The sequence below is a fragment of the Hyla sarda genome, chromosome 6 (genome assembly GCF_029499605.1).
Source record: "Hyla sarda isolate aHylSar1 chromosome 6, aHylSar1.hap1, whole genome shotgun sequence".
Lineage (NCBI taxonomy): Eukaryota > Metazoa > Chordata > Amphibia > Anura > Hylidae > Hyla > Hyla sarda.
Genome location: NC_079194.1, coordinates 290,935,227 through 290,957,726, shown reverse-complemented (window position 1 = coordinate 290,957,726; position 22,500 = coordinate 290,935,227). Strand labels below are relative to the sequence as shown.

General features: G+C 43.3%; 1 protein-coding gene across 1 annotated transcript in view; it reads left to right on the top strand.

Annotated features, from left to right (window-relative positions):
• The window catches only part of PPFIA1 (PTPRF interacting protein alpha 1), a gene marked incomplete at its 3' end in the record, with an annotated part of 105,983 nt that extends 85,206 nt beyond the window's left edge, over positions 1 to 20,777 (top strand). Inside the window, 8 exon segments of the mRNA XM_056527707.1 lie at positions 399 to 571; positions 1,665 to 1,758; positions 13,576 to 13,657; positions 13,739 to 13,939; positions 16,123 to 16,185; positions 18,025 to 18,051; positions 20,375 to 20,550; positions 20,680 to 20,777. Of these exon segments, the coding sequence (XP_056383682.1) occupies positions 399 to 571; positions 1,665 to 1,758; positions 13,576 to 13,657; positions 13,739 to 13,939; positions 16,123 to 16,185; positions 18,025 to 18,051; positions 20,375 to 20,550; positions 20,680 to 20,777 (914 nt within the window).
• Positions 20,778 to 22,500: the final 1,723 nt, after the last annotated feature.

Below are 22,500 nucleotides of genomic sequence, written 5' to 3'. Positions count from 1 at the left end.
GTTACAATGGTCCAGAAAAGACCATCGTATGATGAAACTATTGTATGATGAGGCCATTGTAAGTTGAGGGATCTCTGTAAATATATATATGTACATACACGTGTGTACATATATATATAAATATGTGTTTTTATGTGTGTGTGTGTATATATATATATCAGCTTATAACTCACCAAATTACAGTAAAAATGTTTTCAGATAAATGAGCAACTTGAAAAACATACAGAAAAGTTATCCAACTAGGTAGAGTCCATTGAGGCCTCAGGAGGGGTTCGCACTGACACCAAAGTGCTGTCACTTCTTCATGGTAGATTCTTTTAATGTATCACTATGATATATTAGTATGGACAGGACGGGTAATAGTTGACCTACAGCTGGATCTATTTCTAATCTTCCAGCTCCACCGGCTCGCAGGACGGACAGGTCAGCAATCCCAGCAGCAGTAACAGCAGCCAAGACTCTCTCAACAAAGCCCCGAAGAAGAAAGGAATCAAGTCATCCATTGGACGCTTGTTTGGCAAAAAAGAAAAGGGTCGTCCTGGACAAATGGGCAAAGAGTCTCTTGGACCAGGTGAGCTGTCACTTAGGCGTATTCTTATTACATTCCCCTGCTAACTGCTTAGAAGTAAGAATATATATATATATAGATCATAAAGAATCTCCCAGCAGCACAGATTAGGTGAAAAATAATCCAGTGATCGACTCATACGAGCTGTCAGACAGAAACGATTCAACCAGATCATCCGGATCTTTCTCATGCCGGAGAGGGAGGGAGAGATGGAGAGATGGAGGGAGGGAGAGAGAGAGGGAGGGAGGGATAGGGGGAGGGAGGGAGGGATAGGGGGAGGGAGGGAGGGATAGGGGGAGGGAGGGAGGGAGGGGGAGAGAGGGAGGAGGGAGGGGGAGGGAGGGGGAGAGAGGGAGGGAGGGAGGGAGAGATGAAGGGAGGGAGGGAGAGGGGGAGGGAGAGAGGGAGGGAGGGAGAGGGAGAGGGGGAGGGAGAGGGGGAGGGAGAGAGGGAGGGAGGGAGGGAGAGGGGGAGGGAGGGAGAGGGAGAGGGAGGGAGAGGGAGAGGGGGAGGGAGGGGGAGGGAGGGAGAGGGAGAGGGAGGGAGGGAGAGGGGGAGGGAGGGGGAGGGAGGGAGAGGGGGAGGGAGATAGAGAGGGAGGGGGAGGGAGATAGAGAGGGAGGGGGAGGGAGATAGAGAGGGAGATAGAGAGGGAGGGGGAGGGAGATAGAGAGGGAGGGAGAGCTATATATCTCATATATATATATATATATATATATATATGTGTATACATTTCATATGTGTGTATGTAAATATATATATATATATATATATATATATATAAATATTAAGTTATTATACATTTATAGACCCGTTGGACAGTCCTCTCTTTAAAGCGAATCGTCAGCAGGTTTTTAGGGTATAAAGTAAGGGCATATCTGTATAGAGCTTTTGACACCGAATCCATGCAGCCTTCGGCTTTCCGGGCATGCTGGGAGTTGTAGTTTTGCAACAGCTGGAGGCACCCTGGTTGGGAAACACTGCTATAATCCCTTGTTTACCTGCTGGGTTCTGTAGTCCTGAGAATAATCTGCATATAACACCAGAGCTAGTCACATTCATTGTAAAACAGTAAGTGACTCTGTATCATTTTTAGGAGGAATTCCAGAATTTGAAAGCACCTCCCAGGAATCCCTTGGACTCGCGAAGCTCGGAGGACCAGTAGAGAAGAACCGAAAGCTCCAGAAGAAGTGAGACCTAGATTATATACCTTCAGCTATACTATATACTGTGACACAAGCTTTGACCTATTGATGTCAGTCTGCATGTGGCAAAATATAGAGGTGCCCTGATGTGCCCCTGATGTGCCCCTGATGTGCCCCCGATGTGCCCATGTATTGCTATTTGTGTAAGGAAGAACTCCAGGTTTAGTTTTTTGTGTTTTTCTACCTATGTCACGTACACCCGCTGTCACTAGAACATCACCACCTGTATTATTCCAGCACTGCTACATCCATACGGTTTCATTACTCAAACTGGGTCATGTGATCACCTGTCTTGCCTACAGAAAATCACGCTGCTTAAAGTGTCAGAGGAAGTGGTCAGTTCTGGGTCAAATGACTTCCTGTGAACTACAGGATGACATCATCACCTATCAGATCCCTCCCCCTCAGCTCTATCTGTATACTGCTGCTATCTCTATGCAATCAGTATATATAGTAGTTATGCACCTCCCCTCCAGCTCTATCTGTATACTGCTGCTATCCATATACTACTGCTGTTATCTCTATTGGATCAGGATATATGTAGTAGCTATATCCCTCCCCTCCAGCTCTATCTGTATACTGCTGCTGTTTTCTCGAATAGGTCAGGATATATATAGTAGTTATACCCCTCCCCTCCAGCTCTATCTGTATACTGCATCTGTTTACTCTAATAGGTCAGGATATATATAGTAGTTATTCCCCTCCCCTCCAGCTCTATCTGTATACTGCATCTGTTTTCTCTAATAGGTCAGGATATATATAGTAGATATACCCCTCCCCTCCAGCTCTATCTGTATACTGCTGCTGTTTTATCTAACAGTTCAGGATATATATATATATAGTAGATATACCCCTCCCCTCCAGCTCTATCTGTATACTGCTGCTGTTTTTCTCTAATAGGTCAGGATATATAGATAGATGGATAGAGAGAGCGAGAGAGATATGATATTAGTCATACACCTCCCCCTCCAGCTCGATCTGTATACTGCTGCTGATGCTAATCAGGATATAGATAGATAGATATACACCTCCCCTGAGGCTCTTTTTTTTATTTTTATTTTTTCATTTGTTACTGCAGTTTTACAGCGGTTTTGGGGAAATGGCCGCAAAAACAACCAAAAAGCTGTAAAAATGTAACATGTGAAAACAGCCTGAAGACTTTATATCTTCATAAAAGAAAAAAAAAAAGGTGAATTGCAGTGATGAGACTCCATCCCCTCTCTCTGCAAAGCCAGAGGATTAATGGGGGAAATGTCGACAGTGTTAGGAAATCATTTTAAGATTTCAGCATGGCTAAAAACCCATGTCTGCCACAACAGCTAAAGCAGGTAAGCACAAGGCATTCACAAGAACCTTTACATTATTCTCTGATAATAATGGAGGCAATGATCAGTTTTGCTTGTTAGAAAGTCGCAAAACGTTTCATTATACAGTGTTGCTAAACTACAACTCCTAGCATGCCCGGACAGCCGAAGGCTGTCCGGGCATGCTGGGAATTGTAGTTTTGCAACAGCTGGAGGCACACTGAATGGGAAACGCTGCCTTATATGTACCATGTGTTATGTTTGGGTTGGTATTTATGTTTGTTTTTTTCCTGTTTCCCCTCGTGGCTAGCTTTATATCAGGGTGAGTATAAGGATTACCGAGTGCCCGATTTATCTTCTTTTTCTGGTTCTATTCGCATGTGTCTTATTGTTTCTACAAGGTGATAACTTCTTCACGTCTGTTCTCCTTAGGGGTCTACCGCCATCTTGTTTTTTTTTTTTTATGTGGGTTTGTGCCATTTCAGGACTCTCCTCTTAGATATACACCGATCAGCCATAACCATAAAACCACTGAAGGGTGACGTAAACGTAATCAAATGTCCGTCATACGGCGCTGAAGAAAACCGCAACGGAGGGAAACTGATTGTAGAACCCGTCTCCTATATTTCAATGGCGCAGTTCACATTCATCTGGCATCAAGTTGGACGGTGGAACGTGCCCCATCTTACTGCGTTCCCCTGTTCGGCCTGCGCAACGAAAAGGGGGACTCCACTGGAAAACAAATGTTTTCAGATCAACTGCTGCCAGAAAGTTATACAGATTTGTAAATGACTTCTATTTAATAAACTTAATCCTTCCAGTACTTATCAGCTTCTGTATGGTCCTTTTGGAAGTTGCGTAGTTCTTTCCAGTCTGACCACAGTGCTCTCTGCTGACACCTCTGTCCATGTCAGGAACTGTCCAGAGTAGGAGCAAATCCCCATAGCAAACCTCTCCTGCTCTGGACAGTTCCTGACACGGACAGAGGTGGCAGCAGAGAGCACTGTGGTCCAACTGCAAAGAACTACACAACTTCCTGTGGAGCATACAGCAGTTAAGTACTGGAAGGATTAAGATTTTTATATAGAAGTAATTTACAAATCTGTTTAATTTTCTGGCACCGGTTGGTTTGAATGCATTTATGTTCCACAGGAGGAGCCCGGATCCTAAACAATTGAGGCACTTTAGTCATCATGTGCGGTGAGTTTTAGGCTGGGTTAACTGAGCCGGACATATGTTAAATGGGTACTCCGGTGGAAAATTTATTATTATTATTTTTTTTTTTTTAAATCAACTTGAACAGATTGGTAAATTACTTCTATAAAAAAATCTTAATCCTTCCAGTACTTATTAGCTGCTGAATACTAGAGAGGAATATCTTTTCTTTTTTGAACACAGAGCTCTCTGCTGACATCACAACCACAGTGCTCTCTGCTGACATCTCTGTCCATTTTAGGAACTGTCCAGGGCAGCATATGCTTGCTATGGGGATTTTCTCCTACTCTGGACAGTTCTTAAAATGGACAGATGTGTCAGCAGAGAGCACTGTGCTCGTGATGTCAGCAGAGAGCTCTGTGTTCCAAAAAGAAAACCTTTTCCTCTGTAGTGTTCAGCAGCTAATAAGTACTGGAAGGATTAAGTTTTTTTTATAGAAGTAATTTACAAATCTGTTTAACTTTTTGGCACCAGTTTATTTAAAAAAAAAAAAAAAAAAGTTTTCCACCGTAGTACCCCTTTAACCCCTTAAGGACTCAGGGTTTTTCCGTTTTTGACTTTCGTTTTTTCCTCCTTACCTTTTAAAAATCATAACCCTTTCAATTTTCCACCTAAAAATCCATATTGTGGCTTATTTTTTGCGTCACCAATTCTACTTTGCAGTGACATTAGTCATTTTACCCAAAAATGCACGGCGAAACGGAAAAATAAATCATTGTGCGACAAAATCGAAAAAAAAACGCCATTTTGTAACTTTTGGGGGCTTCCGTTTCTACGCAGTGCATATTTCGGTAAAAATTACACCTTATCATTATTCTGTAGGTCCATACGGTTAAAATGATACCCTACTTATATAGGTTTGATTTTGTCACACTTCTGGAAAAAATCATAACTACATGCAGGAAAATGTATACGTTTAAAAATGTCATCTTCTGACCCCTATAACTTTTTATTTTTCCACGTACGGGGCGGTACAGAACTCATTTTTTGCGCCGTGATCTGAAGTTTTTATCGGTATGATTTTTGTTTTGATCGGACTTTTTGATCACTTTTTATTCATTTTTTTAATGGTATAAAAAGTGACCAAAATACGCTTTTTTGGACTTTGGAATTTTTTTGCGCGTACGCCATTGACCGTACGGTTTAACCCCTTAAGGACCGGAATCTGTAGAGAAAAGAAAAGAAAGGACCGATGGACGGCGCCTCGTGTATTTACCCTCAATAGATCAGGTGGTGGGTGGGGGGGGAACCCCACGGGGCTTATAGATGGCTGCTCACCTTGAGATCTATGCAAAAAAGCATATCACCCACGATATAATCTGGGTACTGTAGTACGAGTCGCTGCTATGCCGATGGGTTGCAGGAGGAAACAAGTCGTCCTGGGAGTCAATATTAGAAGTAGAGCAGGAAAAAACCCTCAGGTATGGCGCTGCAGACTCTTGTAGACAGATGAGGCGGATGCCAAAGGTAATAGGAAAGTCCTCAGCAGGACATTTTATTAAAAAAACAATAAAATGGACAAGATTACGCGTTTCGGGAGGATCCCTCCCTTCCTGATCTGAGGAAGGGAGGGATCCTCCCGAAACGCGTAAGATCCTGATCTGAGGAAGGGAGGGATCCTCCCGAAACGCGTAATCTTGTCCATTTTATTGTTTTTTTAATAAAATGTCCTGCTGAGGACTTTCCTATTACCTTTGGCATCCGCCTCATCTGTCTACAAGAGTCTGCAGCGCCATACCTGAGGGTTTTTTCCTGCTCTACTTCTAATATAAACTTAAGGACCGGAGGTTTTTCCGTTTTTGCATTTTCGTTTTTTGCTCCTTGCCTTTAAAAAATCATAACTCTTTCAAAATTACACCTAAAAATCCATATGATGGCTTATTTTTTGCGCCACCAATTCTACTTTGTAATGACGTCAGTCATTTTGCCCAAAAATTTATGGTGAAGCGGGAAAAAAAATCATTGTGCGACAAAATTGAAAAAAAAAACGCTGTTTTGTAATTTTTGGGGGCTTCCGTTTCTACGTAGTACATTTTTCGGTAAAAATGACACCTTCTCTTTATTCTGTAGGTCCATACGATTAAAATGATACCCTACTTATATAGGTTTGATTTTGTCGGACTTCTGGAAAAAATCATAACTACATGCAGGAAAATTAATACGTTTAAAATTGTCATCTTCTGACCCCTATAACTTTTTTATTTTTCCATGTATGGGGCGGTATGAGGGCTCATTTTTTGCGCCGTGATCTGAAGTTTTTAACAGTACCATTTTTGCATTGATAGGACTTATTGATCACTTTTTATTCATTTTTAAATGATATAAAAAGTGACCAAAAATGCACTATTTTGGACTTTGGAATTTTTTTGCGCGCACGCCATTGACCGAGTGGTTTAATTAATGATATATTTTTATAATTCGGACATTTCCGCACGCGGTGATACCATATATGTTTATTTTTATTTACACTGTGTTTTTTTTTTTTATTGGAAAAGGGGGGGTGATTCAAACTTTTAATAGGGGAGGAGTTAAATGATATTCATTCACTTTTTTTTTTCACTTTTTTTTTGCAGTGTTATAGGTCCCATAGGGACCTATAACACTGCACACTCTGATCTCTTATACTGATCATTGTTATCCCATAGGGACCTATAACACTGCACACACTGATCTTTATCATTGATCACTGGTTTCTCATAAGAAACCAGTGATCAACGATTCTGCCGGATGACTGCTCATGCCTGGATCTCAGGCACTGAGCAGTCATTCGGCGATCGGACAGCGAGGAGGCAGGAAGGGGCCCTCCCGCTGTCCTGTCAGCTGTTCGGGATGCCGCGATTAGCCGCGGCTATCCCGAACAGCTCGACTGAGCTAGTCGGGAACTTTCACTTTTAGCCGCGCGGCTCAGTTCTGAGCGCGCGGCTAAAGGGTTAATAGCGCGCGGCGCCGCGATCGGCACTGCGCGCTATTAGAGGCGGGTCCCGGCTTCACTATGACGCCGGGCCAGCCATGATATGACGCGGGGTTACTGTGTAACCCCGCGTTATATCAGAAGAGCAGGACCAAGGACGTACCGGTACGTCCTTGGTCCTTAAGGGGTTAATTAATTATATATTTTTATAGTTCGGACATTTACGCACGCAGCGATACCACATATGTTTATTATATTTTTTTTTTTACACTGTTTTATTTTTTTTATGGGAAAAGGGGGGTGATTCAAACTTTTATTAGGGAAGGGGTTAAATGACCTTTATTAACACTTTTTTTTTTACATTTTTTTTGCAGTGTTATAGGTCCCATAGGGACCTATAACATTGCACACTCTGATCTCTTATACTGATCATTGTTATCCCATAGGGACCTATAACACTGCACACACTGATCTCTAATGCTGATCACTGGCGTGTATTAACACGCCTGTGATCAGCATTATCGGTGCTTGACTGCTCCTGCCTGGATCTCAGGCACGGAGCAGTCATTCGTCGATCGGACACAGAGGAGGCAGGTAAGGGCCCTCCCGGTGTCCGGTCAGCTGTTCGGGACTGCGCGATTTCACCGCGGCGGTCCAAAACAGCCCGACTGAGCAGCCGGGTCACTTTCAGTTTCACTTTAGAAGCGGCGGTCAGCTTTGACCGCCGCTTCTAAAGGGTTAATACTGCACATCGCCGCGATCGGCGATGTGTGGTATTAGCCGCGGGTCCCGGCCGTTGATGAGCGCCGGGACCGACGCGATATGATGCAGGATCGCGGCGCGATCCCGCTTCATATCGCGGGAGCCGGCGCAGGACGTAAATATACGTCCTGCGTCGTTAAGGGGTACTCCACTGGCCAGCATTCAGAAGTAAATGTTCCGAACGCTGTTTTCGTGCTGCAGGGGTCGGCCTTGCCCCTCGTGACGACATGGTCACGCCCCCTTGACTACTTCCGAACGCTGCCCAGTGGAGTACCTCTTTAACCCAGCCTTATGACCTAATTGAGACGAGGGACAAATTGTGATGTTTAGACAACTGGTCATAGAATTTCTAGAACGGACGGCGGACTTTTTGGTGCGTAGTTGTCAGTGGTTACCAAAAGTGTCCAGAGAAGGACCACCCGGGACTGAGGACAGGGTCATGTGTGCCAAAGGCTCATTGATGTCTGCAGGAAATGGTCTGATCCCAAAGAGGATTCCCTGCTGGCTATGATAGAAAGATGTCACATCACTTAGGACATTATAGCTTAAAGGGGTACTCCGGTGGAAAACTTTTTTTTTTTTTTTTAAATGAACTGGTGACAGAAAGTTAAACAGATTTGTAAATTACTTCTATTAAAAAAAAAAAATCTTCATCCTTCCAGTACTTATTAGCAGCTTTATGTTACAGAGGAAATTCTTTTCTTTTTGAATTTCCTTTCTGTCTGACCACAGTGCTCTCTGCTGATATCTCTGTCCGTGTCAGGAACTGTCCAGAGCAGCATAGGTTTGCTATGAGGATTTTCTCCTACTCTGGACAGTTCCTGATACGGGCATCAGATGTCAGCAGAGAGCACTGTGGTCAAGACAAAAAAGAAATTCAAAAATAAAAGAATTTCCTCTGTAGCATAGAGCTGCTAAAAAGTACTGGAAGGGTTTTTTAATAGAAGTAATTTACAAATCTGTTTAACTTTCTGGCACCAGTTGATTTAAAAAAAATGTTTTCCACCGGAGTACTTCTCTAATGCAGTGCTTCCCAACCAGGATGCCTCCAGCTGTTGCAAAACTACAACTCCCAGCATGCCCGGACAGCCAAAGGCTCCCTGGCCTGCTCCCACACAGGGGCCTGTGTACTTGGTAACTCGCAGGACCCTGTGTGGCTGCTCGGAGCGGCGGATTGCTACCATGAGCAGGCCAGGGGGGCGGGGCGAGCCTGGGGCAACAGCTGGAGGCACACTATGGGTCGGGTCACTGGCGGATCTGCAGCATAAAAATACTGCAGATCAGTTATGTGTGAGCCTACCCTTAAAATGTTTTTTTCCCCTTATCCTCTATCTCCATATAGAGGATAACAAGCTGATCAGTGGGGGTCCGACCGCAGGAAACCCCCACCAATCCCAAAAACAGGGATAAAAACTTCCCTGGAATGAGCAGGTGCACAACCAGTGCTCCATGTATTCTCTATAGGGCCCGAAACATTGCCCGGTACTGAACATTTGTATTTATTTTAATGCCGTTTTCTGGGTTGAACAATAATTCCCAGGGGGCAGACATTGGGAAGAGAAATAAAAACACTCACATGTGACACGTTATGGCTGATGGGCGGATATTGTACTGAAACTCTTTCTTCTTTGAAATTGCTAAAATTCTCTTCTGAGTGTTTGTACATTTTGTAATATTTGTTTCATGGTAATTTTTCAGCATGTTTTCTATTCAGGCCCTTTTGGTCAGTGACTAGTGCAGATCTACATCACAGCCCCCGGGGAGATCCCTCCGCTAATGTCTTATAATCTCCACAAACCCCCTCTAGGGCAGAGGTTCTCAGCCAGGGGTACACCAAGGGTTATGTGGGGGAACGGCTCAATTCGCTGACAAATACCGTTCATGCCTTGGCCAGTACTTGTCAGTGCAGAGCGGGGATTGGTCACCGCGGCAGATCACTAAATTGTACTGTGGCCACGTTACGTGAGCTGCAGTGGCTGTAAGGCCTGACGTGTTATGTCCCTGACGTTGACCGGAGGTGTCGGCACAGAAGGACGTCACCCGTCAGTGCGGCCCTCCGACTCCCGCCCAACGGGATAGACACAGGCCTGGTAAGCACGTTAGACTAAGTGTAACACCGCAGTATGGGAGGGTGTTATTGTATGTATCTCATATATCGGCCCATCGGAGGGGGGGATAATGGCACAAGGGGATTAAGATGGGGGGGAGATAATGGCCAAAGGGGATTAAGATGAAGGGGGGAATAATGGCCAAAGGGGGTTAAGATGGAGGGGGAATAACGGCACAAGGGCATTAAGATGGAGGGGGGGGGATAATAGCACAAGGGGATTAAGTATCACATTAGAAAGGTAAACACACCATTATGAAATTAAATACTTTTATGACTTATTTCGTCTGCGGGTACGCCTCGCGCGCAAATTCCACGCAAATGTATGTGCGCCACGGACATACTTTCACCCTTTGGGGGTACAGTTGCGAAAAAGGTTGAGAATCCCTGCTCTAGGGGCTTTGTCTTGTATTGCAGTTCAAGTGATCTAGGTTAAAAGGGGTTGTGCAGCGAAAACCAACTCATTCCCTGTCCACAGATCGTGGTGAGTCCGACCGCCGGTGTAATGAAGAAAACTGTGTCCCTGTAACGGAATGTGACCCTTCGCACAGGGACACCCTTTTCTGCTTTACAGCTGGGTCCCTTTCACTCCTTAATCCTAAATCCCCTATCTCTAATCCTAACCTCTATTCCTATCCCTAATCCTAACCCCTTTTCCTATCCCTAATCCTAACGCCTATCCCTATTCCTATCCCTAATCCTAACGCCTATCCCTAATCCCTTTTCCTATCCCTAATCCTAACGCCTATCCCTATTCCTATCCCTAATCCTAACGCCTATCCCTAATCCCTTTTCCTATCCCTAATCCTAACGCCTATCCCTATTCCTATCCCTAATCCTAACCCCTATTCCTATCCTAACGCCTATCCCTATTCCTAACCCCTATCTCTAATCCTAACCCCTATCTCTAATCCTAACCCCTATCTCTAATCCTAACCCCTATCTCTAATCCTAACCCCTATTCCTATCTCTAATCCTAACCCCTATTCCTATCTCTAATCCTAACCCCTATTCCTATCTCTAATCCTAACCCCTATTCCTATCTCTAATCCTAACCCTACTTTTAACCTAACCGTAATCCTAATCTTGGCCCTAATCTTAACCCTAATCCTCACCTCTAACAGCGATCAGCGCTGAGCTCAGGACCTCAGGTTACATTTGGCTACAGGTCACAGTTTTATTCACATCACAGGGACCCCCGCAATCTCCTGCAAATCGCTCTGGATCACTTCCTACTCGGGGGTCGGCACTTGCCCTTCATTTATCTCTATGGGAGAGTCAAAGCGCTGTCCTTGGGTATCTCCAGCTCTCCCATAGAGATACATAGAGGGGGGGGGGGGCACCAGCGGTCAAACCCCCCCTGTGATCAGCTACTTGTCCCCTTCTCCTGTGTATAGAGGATACGTTAGTTTTCGTTGCACAACCCCTTTTGAGCTCCTGGAGCTTTGGCAAAGGGGGCATTGATACTGGACCCTTTTGGCCCATAGGAGAAGGATATGGTTTGTTAGGGGGGCGTCTCTACTTTCCATAGACCACATCCTTGTGCACTTTTTGTTTGTCACATTTGCCCCTTTTTTCTGCACTGGGGTGATAGATGCACGCTCCCCGCAATCTTAAAAAATAAATAATAAATTAAATTAATTAATTAATTAAAAATGTATTTTAAAAGTGTGATAAATAGTCATATTCTTCACCATGTTATTAGGAGTATTTTTTTAGTCATTTATTCTGGCACTTTACAATATAGTAGTAGTTCTTTTCTGTTATTGTGCATGTTTGATGGGGTCAAATGTCATGTATGAGGAGGTACTGACGGTACGGGACATCTGGCGTTGTAGTTAGACGGGATCAGCGGTGGGGACGATATCAGGATATTGCGTGTCCTCACAAGTCTTCGGGTTATTTTTATTTTGATCCCAGGCAGGGTCTATGGAGGTTAAAGGGTTACAGTCGTGATGGTGCGGCAGCAGGATATGTTTAAACGTCCCGGGCGATCTTGTAGCCTGAGACCTGCCCCGAAACGTTAGTCTACAACAGTCGTCTTCAACCTGCGGACCTCCAGATGTTGCAAAACTACAACTCCCAGCATGCCCGGACAGCCGTTGGCTGTCCGGGCATGCTGGGAGTTGTAGTTTTGCAACATCTGGAGGTCCGCAGGTTGGAGACCCCTGGTCTACAAGATCGTCCGGAACGTTTAAACTTCTCCTGCTGCCGCACGATTATGACTTTAACCCTTTAGGGTCTATTCACACGTACAGTATTCTGCGCAGATTGGATGCGCAGGATTTTCTGCTGCAGATTTCAATGTAAACTGGTTGACTGCACACAGCTTGAAATCCTGCGCAGAATACTGTACGTGTGAATAGACCCTTAAAGGGGTACTCCGGGGAAAACCTTTTTTTCTTTTAAATCAACTGGTGGCAGAAAGTTAAACATATTTTGTAAATTACTTCTATTAAAAAATCTTAATCCTTCCTGTACTTATTAGCTGCTGAATACTACAGAGGAAATTCTTTTATTTTTGGAATGCTCTCTGATGACATCACGAGCACAGTTTTCTCTGCTGACGTTATTATATTATAAGTCTTTATTTATTTATTGTTGTCCTTAGTGGGATTTGAACCCAAGTCCCCAGCGCTGCAAGGCAGCAGTGCTAACCACTGAGCCACCATGCTGCCCTTAGCATACATCTGCTATGCACGGTTGCTAAAATGGACAGAGGTGTCAGCAGAGAGCACTGTGCTCGTGATGTCATCAGTGTTCCAAAAAGAAAGGGATTTCCTCTGTAGCATTCAGCAGCTAATAAGTACTGGAAGGATTAATATTTTTTAATAGAAGTAATTTACAAATATGTTTAACTTTCTGCCACCAGTTGATTTAAAAGAAAAAAGGTTTTCACTGGAGTACCCCTTTAAGGTGACGAGACACCTTGAGTACATTCAGCCAATATATGTTTTCCCTGATTCCCTCTTACGCATGCAGGCTTGATTTAGTAAAGCGCGCATGTGGTCTGAATAGGGTGGAGGGGAGAAAGCCGCTGCCAGACTCCTCCAGTGGCTATAGTGTATATATATATATATATATATATATATATATATATATATATATATATATATATATATAGGGAACTAACCATGAATAATGTTTGTGAAAGGGCTACTTTGACATATTATGCCCTATCCAAAGGGGTGCTGAGGCTGATCCCACGTGTGTTCCCAGTCGCTGGGGACCCCCGCGATTTCTGCCCCGGCTCCCTATTAATCCGGCGTACAGAGCGAACTCCGTGCAGTTCCGGATGACTGGCGAACACAACCGTCACGCCTCCTCCCATAGGCATGAATGGAGTGACATGACGTCACGGAAGCTCCAGGCTTCCTTGACCGTAACACTGCAGTGCTGGACCCCCCTCAATCAGACATGTTCTCCCCTATCCTATGTATTGGGGCGGAGTACCCCTTTAAGGATAATATCCCTAAAGCCTGTTGTATTTGCTGTCATTACAGGCACGAGCTGCTGGAAGAAGCCCGCCGGCAGGGGCTGCCATTTGCACAGTGGGACGGTCCGACCGTGGTGGTATGGTTGGAGGTAAGGCCCGGTCACTGCCAGCCCTGACCCCTCCGTACACCCCCCATGTGAATACTGACAGCCTTGTCTTCTCTCCTATAGCTCTGGGTCGGGATGCCCGCCTGGTACGTGGCCGCATGCCGAGCCAATGTGAAAAGCGGGGCCATAATGTCGGCTCTTTCGGACACCGAAATCCAGAGAGAGATCGGCATTAGTAACCCCCTGCACAGGTTAAAGTTGCGACTCGCCATCCAGGAGATCATGTCCCTGACCAGCCCGTCTGCTCCTCCCACATCAAGAACGGTAAGAACATTACGCGGGCATCTTAGTAATTGCAACATAAAAGGGATGGACTTAGTCAGTCATCGGGTTGGAATTGTTGGGTTCCCACGTCCCCCACTAATTCACAGCTGAAAAAGCAGCTCTCTTTCTAGAGGAGCGGACAATATGGGAACACCCATTGGATTTAGTGGGAGCTTCCTCAGGCGCCTCCACAGTAATAGTGTATTGTAGGGGGTGGGAGATCAGCTACAGACAGGGGTCCTTAGATCTCCTCCTTTAATGGGTGACCGATTAACCATACAAATCATTCTAGAATTAATTTAGGTTTATTGCCCTCCACCCCTCCCGCCCTCTTGATATATTTCCCAATAGGTCTTTATAGCGGTCAGGGTTGTTTTTTTTAAATTCTATTTAATTCCTTATACAATACCCCAAATTCAATGCATAGATATAAGTTTAAAGCAGTGTTTTCCAAATAGTGTGTCTCCAGCTATTGCAAAACTACAACTCCCAACATGCCCGGGCATGCTGGGAGTTGTAGTTTTGCAACAGCTGGAGGCACCCTGGTTGGACACCTAAGTATGAGGGCATTGTTTGCCAACCAGGGAGCCTCCTGCTGTGTCAAAACTCCCAGCATGCCCAAACAGGCTTTGGCTGCTTGGGCTTTCTAGTAGTTGTAGTTTTGCCACAGCTGGAGGCACCCTGGTTGGAAACCTAGGTATTAGGGCAGTGTTTACCAACCAGGGTTGCTCCAGCTGTGGCAAAACTCCAACTCACAGCAGGACAGGCAAAGGCTGTTGGGCATGCTGGGAGTTGTAGTTTTGCCATATCTGGAGGCACCCCAGTTGGGAAACACTGCTTTAACATAACCTCTTTAAAGGGGTACTCCACTGGAAAGCATTTTTTTTTTTTTTTTTTTAAATCAACTGATGACAGAAAGTTAAACAGATTTGTAAATGACTTCTTTTAAAAAATCTTAATCCTTCCAGAACTGATCAGCTGCTGTATGCTCCACAGGAAGTGCTTTTCTTTTTGAATTTCCTTTCTGTCTGACCACAGTGCTCTCTGCTGACATCTCTGTCCATGTCAGGAACTGTCCAGAGCAGGATAGGTTTGCTATGGCGATTTGCTCCTATGCTGGACAGTTCCTAAAATGGACAGAGGCATCAGCAGAGAGCACTGTGGTCAGACAGAAAGGAAATTCAAAAAGAAAAGAACTTCCTGTGGAGGATACAGCAGCTGTGAAGTACTGGAAGGATTAAGATTTTTAATTAGAAGAAATATACAAATCTTTGTGGCACCAGTTGATTTAAAAAAATATATATATTTTTTTTCCAGAGAAGTACCCCTTTAACATGGATAGGAATTAACTTTAGTACCAGGAATAACCACTGCAAAAAGTATGGCGCTGGTTCTGGTAAACTGGTTCTACTATCATCATATGGAGGTGCCCGGAGTCTAATATTTGGAGAGGCCATTATGATGTCCTGGAAAACCTTCCAGATTTAAAGGGGTTATCCAGGAAAAATCTTTTATATATATATATATATCAACTGACTCCAGAAAGTTAACCAGATTTGTATATTACTTCTATTACAAAATCTTAATCCTTTCAGTACTTATGAGCGGCTGAAGTTGAGTTGTTCTTTTCTGTTTAAGTGCTCTCTGATGACACTCGGGAACTGTCCAGGGTAGAAGCCAATTCCCAAAGCAAACCTCTTCTACTCTGTGTAGTTCCTGAGACAAGCAGAGATGTCAGCAGAGAGAACTTTTGCCAGACAGAAAAAAACAACTCAACTTCAGCAGCTGATAATTATTGGAAGGATTAAGATTTTTAATAGAAATAATTTGCTAATCTGCTTAACATTCTGGAGCCAGTTGATCTAAAAAAAAAATAATCCTGGAATACCCCTTTAATCACAGGTTCTAGAGTCTTCAGATCCCTTTGCCTTCTGTGGTTCAGCACTATTAACTCTTTACAGCCAGGGTCTTGAGGTGGAGGGTTCTCCGTGGGTCACATTTCCAGCTGGTTTCCTGTCTTGGCCCTTAGTCCGGTCAAACCTTTGTGTTTTTTTTTATTGCCTTCTTAGCCACTCTCTTTAGCGTTTGCTCTTCTCCTGCTCCACCATGTACCTTGTAGCTTATCTATTGTGCCACCTTCCCTCTCTGTTACTGCTTCCCTCACTGGATGTTGCTTGTATTAGTCCACGGGAAATGTCTGGGTTACACACGAAGAGATGGAAACTCTTACGGCCTCTCCACAAACGGTTAGTTGTTTTTTTTCGGCACCACTGCTTGTCTCTGTAGCATCATCCCCCTCCTTCCTTTCACCCCGGATGCCTATCACATCCTTCTCTGTGTAGTTTTACAATGAGTGGATTTTGTAGATGCTCAGATGTTCTTGTTTTATTTTTATTTTATTTTTTTTAGGTTTGGGGTCTATACATATTTTTTTTTTTTTATTTATGTATTTTATTCATTTATTTATAATTTATTTTATTTATTTTTTCTTTCATTTATTTATGTATTTTATTCATGTATTATTTTTTTTTATGTATTTTATTCATTTATTCATTTATGGATTTTTTCTTTCATTTATTTATTTTATGTATTTATTTTAATTTATTTTATTCATTCATATTTATTTAAAGGAGGTCTGCAGCCACAGACACTTTACCCCCAGGGCATAAGTGTCTGATCGCGGGGAGTCCAAATCGTGCCCCCCCCCCCCCCCCCATGATCTCCTGTATGGGGCCCTGGTTCTCCCGTGCAGGAGCCGTGTCGGCCACAGCATGACGCCGGGACCGACACTCCCCCTCCATGTATCTCTATGAGAGTGGAGATGCGTTCGTGCCTATCCCATAGACCTGTATGGAGGGGGGGGGGGGGGGTGCCGTCTATCTCAGTGAGGTCGGTGACACGCACATTAGCCGCGCAGAGCTACGGTAATCCCTGTACAGAAGATCGCGAGGGCTCCTGGTGATCAGACACTTATCCCCTATCCTGCGGCACTACTCCTTTAAAGGGGTATTCCAGGCAAAAAACATTTTTTTTTATATATCAACTGGCTCCGGAAAGTTAAACAGATTTGTAAATGACTTCAATTAAAAAATCTTAATCCTTCCAATAGTTATTAGCTTCTGAAGTTTTCTGTCTAACTGCTCAATGATGATGTCACGTCCCGGGAGCTGTGCATGATGGGAGAATATCCCCATAGGAACTGGACAGCTCCTGGGACGTGAGTCATCATTGAGCAGTTAGACAGAAGAAAACAACCCAACTTCAAAAGCTAATAACTATTGGAAGGATTAAGATTTTTTTAATTGAAGTTATTTACAAATCTGTTTTAACTTTCCAGAGCCAATTGATATATATATATATATATATATATATATATATATATATATATATATATAAAAAGTTTTGGCCTGGAATACCCCTTTAATTATTTTTATTTATTTATTTTATTTTATTCATTTTTATTTAGTTACGGTATTTATTTGTTTTATTTATTTCTTGTTATTTATTTATTTTTATTTAGTTATTTATTTATTTTTATTTAGTTATTTATTTATTTTTATTTAGTTATTTATTTATTTTTATTTAGTTATTTTTATTTAGTTATTTATTAATTTTATTTATTTATATTTTTTTTTATTTTATTTTTTTCGTAACCCTTGACGTGCTCGACCCAGCCAGCACTCCTGTTGCCGAATCTCTGCCGAGCACCGAAAAGGGTTATTTTGTGAAATTAATAGAAACCGGAGAACCTGTAAATTTCGGTGAACTGTTACAAAACTACAACTCCCAGCACGCCCTGACAGCCGCAGGCTGTCAGGGCATGCTGGGAGTTGTAGTTTTGTAACCGCCGCTGGCTTCTGTAATTGAAATCTACAGCGAATACCATAACCTGATGCGGTTTACCCTGGGGGGCATTTGATCCCATAAACTAGCGGGTCCGATCAGCCGAGGTTCATGAGCGTTTCTATGTGTTTCCCAATTGCATGTGCATCTGGTGTGCTGCATGGAGTGACCGATAATCTCGTTCATCCGGCCGACTAACCTTCTGTATTCTTTTGCTTTCCTAACCCCCCACGTAACACCAGGACGATGAGGAGGGGAGCTGGGCTCAGGTTTGGGCATTTTTCACTAATACGCCTATTTTCTCATTTAGTTTCTTTCCTAATCGATATTTAGTAAAAGCCTAAATGTAGTAGTCGAATTTCTTAAAATTCCTCTGGATTTTATTAACTTTGTGGTTGAAATGCATTTTGTGTGTCCATTGGTGTTGTCGCCCTATACTGATAACGTTCCTTATACCTTACATTATACAAACTCGCACACTTGGGTTTGGGGGGGGACATCGCACTTGGTACATAGTAGAGGATATGTCCGCCCTCCTGACAAATTCTTAGGACCTGTTCACACTACAAATATTCAAAATCCTGTTAGTTTAAAGTAGAGATCGACCGATTATCGGTTTGGCCGATATTATCGGCCGATATATAAACGATTTTGAAAGGTATCAGCATCTAACCTGACAATAATGCGTCCTGCGCTGCACCGCATGGCAAAACAAGGCGTGCGCACGAATCGCGGGACTGAAGCAGTGGCGGATCCAGGGGGGGACGGGGGTGTCATCGGGGCAATTGTCTGACCACAGTGCTCTCTGCTGACACCTCTGTCCATTTTAGGAACTGTCCAGAGCAGCATAGGTTTGTTATGGGGATTTGCTCCTACTCTGGACAGTTCCCGACATGGACAGAGGTGTCAGCAGAGAGCACTGTGGCCAGACAGAAAGGAAATTCAAAAAGAAAATAACTTCCTGTGGAGCATACAGCAGCTAATAAGTACTGGAAGGATTAAGATTGGTTAATAGAAGTAATTTACAAATCTGTTTAACTTTCTGGCACCAGTTGATTTAAAAAAAAAAATGTTTTCCACCGGAGTAACCCTTTAAACTGGGGATCGACCGATATAGATTTTTTAGAGCCGATACCGATAACCTGTGAACTTTCAGGCCGATAGCCGATAACTTATATCGATATTCCGTGCATTATATGGGCACATGACAATGGGGGGGGGCTTCCATTGGAGTACCCCTTTAATGAGACTCAGCCCTCCCCAACCCCCCCCCGCTCCTTTAAAATGTAAAGTTTTAAAGCAGTGGTCTCCAAACTGTGGACCACCAGCTGTTGCAAACCTACAACTCCCAGCATGCCTGGACAGCCGACGGCTGTCCAGGCATGCTGGGAGCTGTAGTTTTTGCAACAGCTGAAGGTCCACAGTTTGGAGACCACTGACAGAAAGACTTGCTTGGCTGTACAGCCCTATAATATTGGTGCTCTCAGCCGTCAGGACATGATGGGAGTTGTAGTTTTGCCACAGGTTGGAGATCACTCCCATAATATGACGTTGGCCGTGACATTGTTATATGTAGCTGTAGTTCCCAGACAAATTAAGCCATGTAACTTACAGCGGGTTGAGCTGGTGATCCCATGACCCAGTTACAGTAAACAACTGCATGGATGGCAGCTGCGGTAATAATCCATAGATTGTGATGATGTAGTACTAGGGATGGTGCGTTCTTCTTTAATTTAGACTTATTTTCTTAAAGGGGTATTCCAGGCCAAAACTTTTTTTTTATATATCAACTGGCTCCGGAAAGTTAAACAGATTTGTAAATTACTTCTATTAAAAAATCTTAATCCTTCCAATAGTTATTAGCTTCTGAAGTTGAGTTTTTGTTTTCTGTTTAACTGCTCAATGATGATGTCACGTCCCGGGAGCTGTGCAGTTCCTATGGGGATATTCTCTCATCATGCACAGCTCCCGGGACGTGACATCATCATTGAGCAGTTAGACAGAAAACTTCAGAAGCTAATAACTATTGGAAGGATTAAGATTTTTTAATAGAAGTAATTTACAAATCTGTTTAACTTTCCGGAGCCAGTTGATATATATATAAAATGTTTTTGCCTGGAATACCCCTTTTTAAAGCTATGGGAACGCCTTAGGTCTCTGTATAGAATATACACATATACGACTAGAGATAGGGCGAGGAGGAGGATATACCCATACACATCATATGGCTAGTGCTCCACAATGACAGACGCCATTTTCATTTTTTTTTCTCTCCCACACATAGTAGCATTTCCCAACCAGTGTGCCTCCAGCTGTTGCAAAACTACAACTCCCAGCATGCCCGGACAGCCAAAGGCTGTCCGGGCATACTGGGAGTTGTAGTTTTGCAACAGCTGGAGGCACACTGGTTGGGAAATGCTATTTATAATGCAGTGATGTCACGTCATGGTGAAGCCCTACCCTTTACGATCAGCAGCACATAATCGCTCACTGATCACTTTTCCATTGCCGTGATTGGCCTTCACATATTTCAATGACAATATCCAATCTAAGGATGGAGATCCCTTTCCTAACACTTCGCTCTCCTTCTAGACGTTGGCCTACGGGGACATGAACCACGAGTGGATCGGGAACGAGTGGCTGCCCAGCCTGGGGTTGCCGCAGTATCGCAGTTACTTCATGGAGTGCCTTGTCGACGCCAGGATGCTGGACCATCTAACAAAGAAGGACCTCAGGGGCCAGTTAAAAATGGTCGACAGTTTCCATAGGTAAAGATTTTTGACACCACCTTTATTTAAAAAAAAACATTTTTTTTGGGGGGGGGGGGGGGGGATTGGGATCCGTATTTCTCATAATACAAAAATATTAAAATTCTACCTTTTTATTTCGACAAATAGGAACAGCTTCCAGTGCGGCATCATGTGCTTACGGAGGCTAAACTACGACCGGAAAGAGCTGGAACGGAAAAGGGAGGAAAGTCAGAATGAAATCACAGGTAGGTGGGAAGTGACTTACCGACAGACACATATAGGACATTTTGGATTCACCTGCCCCACCAAGAAGTCATTGAATGACTCCTAGAATATCTGAATCTGAAGTGTGCTGGAGAGTAAGCATATAGGGATAAACTGCACTGCCGGACATCATGCCTACTACTCCAAGTGACTTCTAGATTACTGAATCTGAAGTGTGCTGGAGAGTAAGCATCTTGGGATAAACGGCACTGCCGGACATCATGCCAACAACTCCAAGTGACTTCTAGAATATCTGAATCTGAAGTGTGCTGGAGAGTAAGCATATAGGGATAAGAAGCACTGCCGGACATCATGCCAACTACTCCAAGTGACTTCTATCAAACTCTAAATCTGAAGTGTGCTGGAGAGTAAGCATATAGGGATAAATGGCACTGCCGGACATCATGCCTACTACTCCAAGTGACTTCTAGAAGACTGAATCTGAAGTGTGCTGGAGAGTAAGCATATAGGGATAAGAAGCACTGCCGGAGACCATGCCAACAACTCCAAGTGACTTCTAGATTACTGAATGTAAAGTGTGTTGGAGAGTAAGCATATAGGGATAAACGTCACTGCCGGAGACCATGTCAACTACTCCAAGTGACTTCTAGAAGACTGAATCTAAAGTGTGTTGGAGAGTAAGCATATAGGGATAAACGGCACTGCCAGAGACCATGCCAACAACTCCAAGTGACTTCTAGATTACTGAATCTAAAGTGAACTGGAGAGTAAGCATATAGGGATAAGAAGCACTGCCGGACATCATGCCAACTACTCCAAGTGACTTCTAGATTACTGAATCTAAAGTGAACTGGAGAGTGAGGATATTGTGATAAATGACACTGCCGGACATCATGCCTACTACTCCAAGTGACTTCTAGGATTCATTGGGCAAGGAGTCAGTGTCCAGCTCCCAAGAAGCCTGCGAAGATAAAATCCTTGTTAGTATAAGTTGGCCAGTGTATGGCAGTATTATTCGGGCCAGTACTGTGTGAGCTGTATATAGCAGTAGTATTGTAATATTGTGTGTAGGTTTGCTTAGGGCCCCCTTTTCTACAGGCTTCTAAGAATGAAATCTCAAGAATATTATAGAGTTAATTGAAGACATATAGGAAATGCAGTGCTATATGGGTACTGGATTTCATATGGTAGTATCTGAATACCGTATTGGGAAGTCTTTAGGCATGATATATAAATGGTAGTATTTGGATACTGTATAGTAGCATATTTGGGCACTATATGGAAGTATTTGGATACTGTATAGTAGCATATTTGGGCACTATATGGTAGTATTTGGATACTGTATAGTAGAATATTTAGGTACTATATGGAAGTATTTTATATACTGTATAGTAGCATATTTGGGCACTATATGGTAGTATTTGGATACTGTATAGTAGAATATTTAGGTACTATATGGAAGTATTTTATATACTGTATAGTAGCATATTTGGGCACTATATGGTAGTATTTGGATACTGTATAGTAGCATATTTGGGCACTGTATGGTAATATTTGGATAAAGTATAGTAGAATATTTAGGCACTATATGGTAGTATTTGGATCCTGTATAGAAGCATATTTAGGCACTGTATGGAAGTATTTGGATACTGTATAGTAGCATATTTAGGTACTATATGGAAGTATTTGGATACTGTATAGTAGGATATTTAGGAACCATATGGTTAGTATTTGGATACTGTA